Source organism: Balaenoptera acutorostrata, chromosome 11 (assembly GCF_949987535.1).
Source record: "Balaenoptera acutorostrata chromosome 11, mBalAcu1.1, whole genome shotgun sequence".
Classification (NCBI taxonomy): Eukaryota; Metazoa; Chordata; class Mammalia; order Artiodactyla; family Balaenopteridae; genus Balaenoptera; species Balaenoptera acutorostrata.
Window position 1 is genome coordinate 63,497,763 of NC_080074.1, and position 9,763 is coordinate 63,507,525.

General features: G+C 47.8%; 1 protein-coding gene across 4 annotated transcripts in view; it reads right to left on the reverse strand.

Moving 5' to 3' along the window:
* ACVR1B (activin A receptor type 1B) overlaps positions 1-8,894 on the reverse strand; it is a 33,079-nt gene extending 24,185 nt beyond the window's left edge. For 2 of the 4 annotated variants that reach the window (XM_057556732.1, XM_057556733.1), the window contains exon 1: positions 8,711-8,894. In XM_057556732.1, coding sequence (XP_057412715.1) covers positions 8,711-8,801 — 91 coding nt within the window. In that variant the 5' untranslated portion in view covers positions 8,802-8,894. The remainder of the gene's footprint in view (positions 1-8,710) is intronic. The other 2 variants (XM_007179389.2, XM_007179387.2) reach the window with 2 other exon arrangements.
* Positions 8,895-9,763: the final 869 nt, after the last annotated feature.

A 9,763-nucleotide genomic window follows, 5' to 3' on the forward strand; every position in this document is an offset into this window, starting at 1 on the left:
TTAAGCCTCAGGTCTAGAGAATAAAAGCTTTGTTCTCACTCAAAAAAGACGTTTGATGTTTATGCTAAGGAGACCTGTCATTGTGACTTAATTTATGGCTGACTGTAAATGCCTGAACATCTAGCAAGGGCCCACCTGCTGCCCAGGAGAATGTCAAGGTAAAGCTGGAAGGAGTGGCGTCACTATGACAGAGCATGTCCAGTGTTCCTGGGACCTAAATGTACAGACTCAGCCGTCACATTCAGACTGCCTACTAGCAACTTGGTATTTCTCCTTTACTGACAAGTTTATATTGACATGTACAACCATTCTGTTTTCTTTCTTTGTTGTACTTAAGCAGACACACTCGTGGCTCATTAGAGCAGGGGAGGGTATTTATCAGTGGTAGTCCTATTTGCTTCCTGACCTACTTACTATACTATGGATGTGTGGAGAGGCCACAGTGTACATCACAGTTTTGAGGGAGAAGAGGGATAGGAATGGTTGTTTCAGGCAACTGGGACAATGAAGGAGAAAACAAAATCAGCCAGGACGGAGAATAAAACTAATGAGGTTGAGATCAAGTTCATCTGGCTGGAATAAAATGGGTAGGTGGTAGAATAAACAGAGTAGAATAAACAGAGATGCAAGAGGTGAGGTAGGAAGTGTAATTAGGATGTTCCAAGTAACTCACAAATGTTTGCAGCATTTTGAGAGACTGGGATAAAAACTGTATATACAGGAGATAATAAAATTACAGCAGGATAGAACTAGAATTATTTACCTAGGATTTTGCTGAGAGGATGGAAAAGAAATGAGTGAATTCAATTAAATTATTAAGTACTTAAAATACGCAAGGCTCTGTGATAGGACAAAGACATATAAAGAAAAATAAGGTAGTTCCTAGCATCAATTTTTAGGGGGTAGAGAAGGGAGAGTGGGAGAAGCAGAAAACTATAAACCAGTGTGAACCTCTATACCACTGATATGGACCAAAGAGAAAAGCAGAGAGGATGGAGTCACTAGCTGGGGGATAGGAGGAAGACAAAGTGGGTTCCACACTGGAGGATGGCTGGATTTGGATTTGGCTAAGAAGAGAAGGCCAAGACCAAGAAAAGCACAAGGCATGTTAGGTCCAAAGTAAATAGATGTGACAACAATGCCATGGTTCCAGTCACAGACAAGTGCAGTAAGGGAGACTAGGCCAGACTGCATGGATTGTGATGCCAGGCTAAGGGGTCTGGAGTTGATCCTGGAGGCCACATAAAAGTGACACAGAAGGTGCACTTTCCAAAGTTAAATCCAGTGGCAGGAAGGATGACAAGGGAGAGACAGGAGGCAGGGACTGGTTAGAAAGCTACTTTAATAGTCACTACAGTACATAGAAGAGTACAGGACTTAGAGCATGTGCTTTGGAGTCAGACAGACTTTAGGCCCACTGCTTAACCTCTCTATGTCCCAGTTTTCTCATCTGTAAAATGGGGATGAGAGTGCCTCAGAGAATAGTTGTACAGAGTAAGCAATGTAGCACAATCGCTCAGTGTAACACTTGAGTAGATAGTATACATTCAGTAAATCAGATGCTTTTATCACTACTGTCATCCTAGTGAATGAGAAGGGTCAGAGCTCTTTGTGGTTTTATGGTTCTTCTAACAAGCAGAAATCAATTTGTGTGTAAACGTCTCAATGGCAAGGACAGATTCGTTCCTCAGTATCCCTCTCAACATTAAGCTTGGCCCTGCGTATTAGGAATGAACATTGACTGAATTTGATTCAAGCTTATCTACTACAAGTGTAGAATGTAATGTATATAAACATACACCAAGACAATACGCAAAGATTTGGGGTAAGGCAGGTTCAACACAAATACTTATTTAAAAAAATATCCTTCAATTCACAGATTCCTCAACTCAAAACATCAAAACCATCTAAAAGACTTATCTCCAAAGCACCCACAATCTCCTCTCTCCTCCAAACACTCACAAATATCTAGGAAAAGGTAACAGGCAGTAGGTGAAAGCCACATGTGGTCAAAGGACTTCTTTCCACATGCAAGGTCCATCCATGGGATGACAGGGTACCAGGTCTCAAGGAGCCTCAAGCCCATCTTGGGAGAGAGCTCTTATTTCCCTCTCCTGTTTTCCTTCTCCTCACATCACCATCTGACTCACCACACACACATTTTTAAAAACAACACCTATTTACTATTTCACAGTTTCTGTAGGTCAGAAGTCCAGGCACAGCATGACTGATGTCAGCTGGGGCTGCTTTCTCATCTAGGGCTGGGACCTCTCTCAAACTCACTCATTGCTGCCAAACTCTAATGCCCTGTGGAAGAAGGATTAAGGCCCCCATTTCCCTCCTCGCTGATGGCCAGGGACCACTCAGCTCCTGAAGTCAGCCTGCAGTTCCTGCTCATGTGGCTCCCATGGGCAGTTCATACCTGGATGTTTACTTTCTTCCAAGCCAGTTGGAGCATCTCTGCCTTCCTCTTCTGCAATCAGCTGAGAAAACGCTCTGCTTTCAAAGGGCTAGCTTGATTAGGTCAGGCCCACCATGATAGCCTGCCTATCTGGAGGTGCACTGATTTAACCCCTTCACAATACAGTTGACCCTTGAACAACTCAGGGGTTAGGGGCACTGACCACCATGGAGTCAAAAACCCAAGTATAACATAACAATCATCCCTCTGGATCTGTGGTTCCGCATCCACGGATTCAACCAACCTTGGACCGTACAGTACTCTAGTCTGTATTTACTGAAAGAAATCCAAGTATAAGTGGACCCGTGCAGTTCATACCCATGTTGCTCAAGGGTCAACTGTACTACCTGCATTCATGTGTGACTGAGTAACTGGGAAAAGGTGTGTATATACCTAAGGCTAGGAAACTTGGGGAGAGGAGAGCAGAGGGGGGGCTGTGGTAGACAGAATCACCTTGTATTTTATTTCTTTATTGTCTATTTCACCAGCCAGAAGGTACACTTCACCAAGGAAAGCATTTGTCTCCTTGTGTTTACTGTTGTATCCCCGCACCTACAATAGTGCCAGGTATATGGTAGGTGCTCAAGGGTTAAAGGAACCTTTAGATCACCATAGCAGTACTCAATATACGTATATATACCTGTTTAGTTTATTCACAGGCTGGAAACGGGACTTCTAACTGTATACATTAAACTTTTGGTTCAGTGAAACCATTCAGGAATCCTGGGAATTCCACATGATATAATTTTCTCTCTGCCACAATCATTGTATGGCTTTTAACAAAATACAGTTGATTCTCGTTATTCATGGATCCGTATTTGTGAATCTGCCCACTTGCTAAAATTTATTTATAACCCCAAAATCAATACTCTCAGTGCTTTTATGGTCATTTGCAGACACGCGCAGAGTGGTGAAAACTTTGAGTCACCCAATGCACACGTTCCCACTGAGGTTGAACAAGGCAATGCTCTCTCTGGCTTCTTGTTTCAGCTCATACTGTTAATACGTGTCCTTCTCATGGTATGTTCAGTGCCAGGCTTTTTGTCTTTTTGTGTTTTTTCTTGGTGATTTCACTGTTTTAAAACAGCCCCCAAGAGCAGTAGCTTAGTGTTCTGAAGCTCGAGAAGACAGTGACGTGCCTTACGAGAAAGAAAATACATATACTGAATAAGCTTCATTCAGGCATGCATTATAGTGCTGTTGGCCCTGAGTTCAATGTTAATGAATCAACAATATAAATTAAATGAGGTGTCTTTAAACAGAAACACGAACAGCACAAGGTTATGTACCGATCAGCTGATGAAAACGTGTGACCAGCAGCTGCAGGGACCTAACCCTGTAGCTGCTCCCCCGGGAGCAGTGGTCTAGTATTTGCTAATCCTGTGTTCAAGTGGGCCTCACAGAACACAGTTACGGCAAATAACACGACCTGACTGGATTAGCCCCATTTTACAGATGAAACAATGAAGCGGACAGGGATGTCAAGTGGCAGCCCCCAGCGCACTCCAGCACACCATCCTGTTTTACTTCCTTCACAGCCCTCATGACTGATAACTGTGTTTACTCATTTATTTTCAGTCTGAGCCACTGCAATAGTAAGTTCCATGAGGGTTAGGGATTTTTGTCCATCTTGTTCCCTGTTACCTCCTCATGCCAAGAACCATTCCAGGCACATACCCAACCGAATGAATAAAGAAATCTCCTATATGTAATTGTGTAAATATTAGGGGGATTGATACTTTAAAGGGAAAGGCAGTTACTTTCATTATGTTAAATCCAAAATATTCAGCAAGACAAATGCAGGCTTCAGACTAAGTGGAGAGAGAAGAAAACCAAAAAGAACACCAGAGCTGCCTGAAGCGGCGCTGTCTCAGACACCCGTGGGCAGGTAAGACTGCTGGGGACGGCAGCCGCACAGCTGCACCAAGCTCCCGAGACTCTACAGAGGAAGAAGAAAGCTACACTCTGGAGCGGTATTTATCTGCGACGGAAAAGCCAGCAAGCAGAGAGAACAGGCAAGAGCAGAGATGCTGCCTCCAGGCCCAGCCGCAGGTTGAACCACGTGTGAGAGAGAGAAGCTGAGGAGAGCAAAACCCGAGAGCGGGATTCGAACCTGGCCGTGATGCCGCCCTGCAGAGTGACAGAAGTGTAGCCGAGACGGCCGGGGACTGGCGGCTCCGGAGCCGATTCCCTTCAAAGGTTTGGACACTCCTAGTCCAGGCGGAACTGATGGGCTCCGGAGGCCCGCAGCACTTCCAGCATCGGGGGGAACTGAGGAGCAAGAGGACTCCAGGATTTTCTTCTTATGAATACAGAGAGGAAAATGAGATAAGACCCTCTTACATCAACCCTACTGTAACAGACAAATAGCACAAGAACTCGAGACAAAGAGGCGGGATTCCAGAATTAATGTTCACGGCTGCTCTGAGCAAAAACTGAACAGTAAACAATAAGGATTTCAAAATTAAAACAAAAGAGCCACTTCAGTATTCTAATTTAACCTTCAGAAATAAAGAAGATCTCAAGCACCGTGGACTGAGAATTCCATTCCACCTCAACACCCCGTACTCCTGAGTTATTATGAGAACAGGCTGCGACGCAATTCAACTCGTGTTCCAAAATGCAACAAGCAGCCTCAACAGGCCATGCTGGAAGAAGCAGCACGCCTCATCATCATCTCCTGATTCATATTTTGGTAGCAAGGTTACAATTAGCTCACCGGTGGAGAATAAACCTATTTATAACACAGTAGTCCACCTGAAAGACACAATCATCTAAAAAGGTTTTTAGACAAAAATGAAGTGCAGCTTCTTCCTGTACTGACTGCAGATTCCCAAGGTCCTTTCAGATGAAGTCCTCAGTCTAACCTTCCTGTGTTCACAGGCACCATTCTGGCCACCTCTCAGCCTCCATGTTCTTATGTAACGTTTACATAGTGCCATAAACATACCCGGAGTTGCGTAAGAATTAAAACGTTGCCAAACCAATAAAGCCTAAAGCAGGTCACTCCCTCCAGACTGCCTTTGATTAGCAAAGGTATGCTGCCCGGCCTAAGATGTAAGGGCCTGTCAAGAGACAGAAATTAACTTGAGGAAATCTGAAACGGGTCCACAAAAATGCACAAAGAAGAAGAAATTAACCACACTGTGACATGTGATGCTTCTATCAATCCCAAGAATTATTCTGCCCCATAAGATAAAAAGTAACCCAACATTGCCTGGTCCCTGAAGTCAGAAACTGTGTCTAAAAATACCTCCCAGCCAACTGGCTATCAGTAAGTCAGTCTCACAAATGTCCCAATAAGAGCGACACAGACTAGTTCCTTACTTTACAGAGGCAAAACTGAGGCAGTCACAGAAAGGTTAAGTAAGTGCCTTATTCAAGGACAACCTGCAAGGGAGCAAAGTTCAGGGACTGGAAACCAGCCTCCTCCCTCCATCTGGCTCTAACCTTTAACCAGAGTAGCCATTTTATTGTTTTAATCACATCTGTTCCCGGAGCTCTTAACAAAACTAATCTGAGATTCTCTTTTTCTCTATGAGAGTTCACTTTCACTGTAGTTCGAATTCATGTCCACTCAACACAATTACAAGACTTGGCCTGAAATTAAATTTTTAGTTTACTCACAGAAATTAAAAATATTCCTATCAGAACCTCAAATGTCTCCCTTGTTGCTTTTGTCTTAAGAAATAAATATCATGCTCGCCTGCTACTAATTCAATTTTACATTTTCAAGTACTAATGTGAAAATTCCAAAGGCAGGCCTTAAAACATGGCCCACCTATCAAACGATGCTGTTTATAACCTGGAGCTCCTGCTTCTTATCACTGGCCTTTTACTAAGTCGACATGAGTTCACTATTTAACGCAGACACCGACCCCTTGCTGCCCTCATGTCCTGTCCAAGCACCAGGCATCAGGGCTGGCTGGTTCTGCCATTCCTCCAGCCCGCCTAGAGGAGCACAACAGAGGAAGTGCAGGGGAGGACAGCAATCAACTTCTTGTTATCCCACAGCCTCTATTTTCCCAGAACTGATGTCTTACTTGAAGCCTTTTGCAACAGTGGTCTCTGTAGCATGCACTATTGGCAACTAGATGTGTCCCGGAAAAAACTGTAGTGTCTGGCCAAGTTTAAAGGCCTTCGAGAATGTTTGCTGGACACACAACCTAATCTCCAATTTACCAAAAAAAGAAAGCAACTTCCTATTATGCCCACCCATCCTCACGCCAACAACATCCATTTCAGGAAGGTTACAGAAAATGAACTCTGCCCCATTCAGAACCAGCTGGATTATCAATTAAACGTTCAAGGCTCACAACAAGAAATATCCCACCAGACACTACACCAAACCTACAGGGACACGGCTGTTAAAAATCTTGGATATATTAGGAACAGGATAAAAATTCCTATGGAAGGAATTTAAAGATTTATTCATCACATGTAAAATGACAAACCTGAAGGCTGAGTCTCCTTACTTACTACCCTACTAGAGAAATAACATCGTGTTACACACTCCAAGAACATGGCCCATAATAAGGCCCAGCAAACATTATTCATGAAAACCATTAATTTACCACCAATGTCAGGCTGTGTTCATACACCTTCACCATGTCTATCAGACCCCACGGCGCATTACCTATGCCACAGAGCAGCAAGACCCAGGAACATGCATGAGGCGCCTTAGCAGAAGCATTAGCCTGTGAACAAAGACCCCACCGCACAGGCTGCACCACTGGGAACAAATATCAAGGCTGGAGGTGATGAACTTGTTTTTTAGACTCCAAAGTGGGATGAGGTCTTTTGTTGATTGTCTGGTTTACAAAGGAAGCCAGAACCCACCTGAGAACCATTCTTTCTAGTGGAGAGAAGAGAGCCCCAGAACACACATTTGATCTCCCACTGCTGGAAGGTTAGGGGCTGCTGAGAAGTCAAAGCAGCAGGCTTTGTACATTGGGAGCCAATACAGACCTGATCAGCTCTCCCAGATCTATCTGTGGGTCAATAATCACTTCAATATAACTGCCAAATATAACCTTCATCTGCTACCCCAATGCCAACACGCATTTGAGACGAATAGCTTAAGTTAAACATTTTAGGGTTTCATCTGCTCTCCTCAAGCCCCCAAAGCCTCACAAACAAGACACCCAGCTGAGTGTCCCACAGAAAGGGGCTACCTCTGCAGCGGGAAGGGTGTGGGTGCTACCAGGGAGCAGAAGCCTGTGGGGTTTGGAAGGTAAGGGGTGTGTGAGGTGGGGGAGTGTGCAGGGAGAGGGCTGGGGAGAGGGATTGTGCAGGAAGGTAAATAAATCCTGCCCAAGGGCCGGGAGCCGCTCCAGTGCTGGGGTCTTTAAATGATCTTGGGGGTGGGAGGCAGGTTCTAGGATGTCACCTGAAAGGCATCCACAAAGTGACAAAGTGAATGGGCCCCCTGGGGTAGGGTGGGAGAGGCGAGGTGAAAAGCAAATACACCTAGATGCAGATTAACTGTTCTGGAACTAGGTTTCCTAGGGTTCGAGAGATTCCAAAGCCAAGCTCCCAAAATGTTTAGGGCCCTATTGGTCCCATTGCCTCCACAGAGCTTCCGCGGGGCATGTGTATTGGAGGTGGGGGGGGGGGGGCTGGCCCCACTGAACTCAAGGGACTGCGCGAAGGGGAAATGTGACTCGCTTTCCCAGAACATTAGAGAGGAAGGAGAGGGAGGGGAAGAGGCACCCCAAGCGCAGGAGCTCAAGGAAAGGTTTGAGACCCCCTCCCCTTTCATCTGAGGTGCGCAAGGACTCTCAACATCAGGATACCTCGGAGAGGCAAAGACCCCATCGCCCGAGCCTCACAATCTTGGCGGGAGAAAAGGCGCCCCCCAGGAGCATCTGGAGGGAGGGCATGAAGACCACCGCCCCTGGACATGCTGAGGGGCAGAAACGTGGACCTCCAAATCCTGGGGAAGGAAGCCCGCACTCCCCTCTATGGAACATGGGGGTGCTGGGAGCGCGATCCCCGAGAGCTCCCCGAATCCAGTTTCGCCGGGAGGAGGGATCGGGTCCCCAGGGGCCCGGCGTGAGCTCGGTCCCGGCTGGGCGGCCGCGCCTCGGGGGTCGGGGAAAGCCGACTGGGGGTCACCGCGACTCCCCCGCGCCCCCCGCCCGGCCATATTGAGTGCGTGGGGAGGGGGCGCGCTGTAGCCAGGGGCCGCGGCGCGAGGCCTCGCCCTCGCCCGGCCCTCTCCATCCCGGCCCCCGCCCCGGGACTCACCCTGGATCCCCCGGGGCCCGGACCCGCCGCTGCCGGCAAGCAGGAGAACAACAAGGGGGAAGAAGGAGGAGGCTCCGGCCGACTCCGCCATAGTAACCGCCGCCGCCGCCGCCGCCGCCGCCGCCGCCGCCGCCGCCGCAGCCCAGCAGCGCCCAGCGCGCGCGCGCGCGCCCCCGGCGCCTCCCCTCCTCCCGCTGCCCGACTCCCGCCTCCCTCTTCTCCGCCCGGCGCCGGCACGTGCGCTCCCGGCGGAGCCGGCGCCGCGGCCGCCGCGCGCGCCCCCGAAGGGCGGGGCCGGGTGCGCGCGGGCGCCCGCCTTAAAGGGGAGTGTCCCAGTTAAAGGGGTGGGAGGGGTTCGCGCCTCGGCCAACCTCACCCGTGGGTGCAGAGCGCGGCGCGGAGGAGGCCGAGCCGGACACGCGGCTTCTGCTCTGTCCTGCGCTCCCCGCAGCGCAGCGTGATCTTAACGGCACCGACCCCCATCCCCCGCATCGAATGTTCTACGAGTGCCGTGCGTGTTCCCGTTCCCTTCATCCCTACTGCTTAGCCTCAGGCTCCCGTCACGTCCCATCGCGATCATCGCAACCGTCTCCTAACTAGTCTCCCAGCCCCAAGTGGCCCCTCTGCGATCCGCGGGACGCACAGCCACCTGTGTGATCGAATCATGGGATGCCCCTTTTCAGAACACACCGGAGCTTTTTAATGACAGTACTCAATCTTGGTGAGGGTGCCGTGTGAAGCACTCCCACTCTGCTGTAGGTAGAACCCTTTTGGTAAACAATTTGGCATTATGTATAAAATGTCTTAGAATATTCATACCCCTATCCCCTGTCTTCAAGAAATAAAAGAGATGAGGACAAATATTTGTGAGAAATGTTAACTGTTGCATGTTCATCATTGTAAAAAGCTGGAAACAAGTACTCAATAATAGAAGACAAATTACGGCCCATCCATATGATGGAGCATTATTTAGTAATTAAAAATTATGTTTGTAAAAATAATGAAGTGAGAAAATGTCCATGAGATGTTAAATGAAAAAGCGAAGTACAAAAC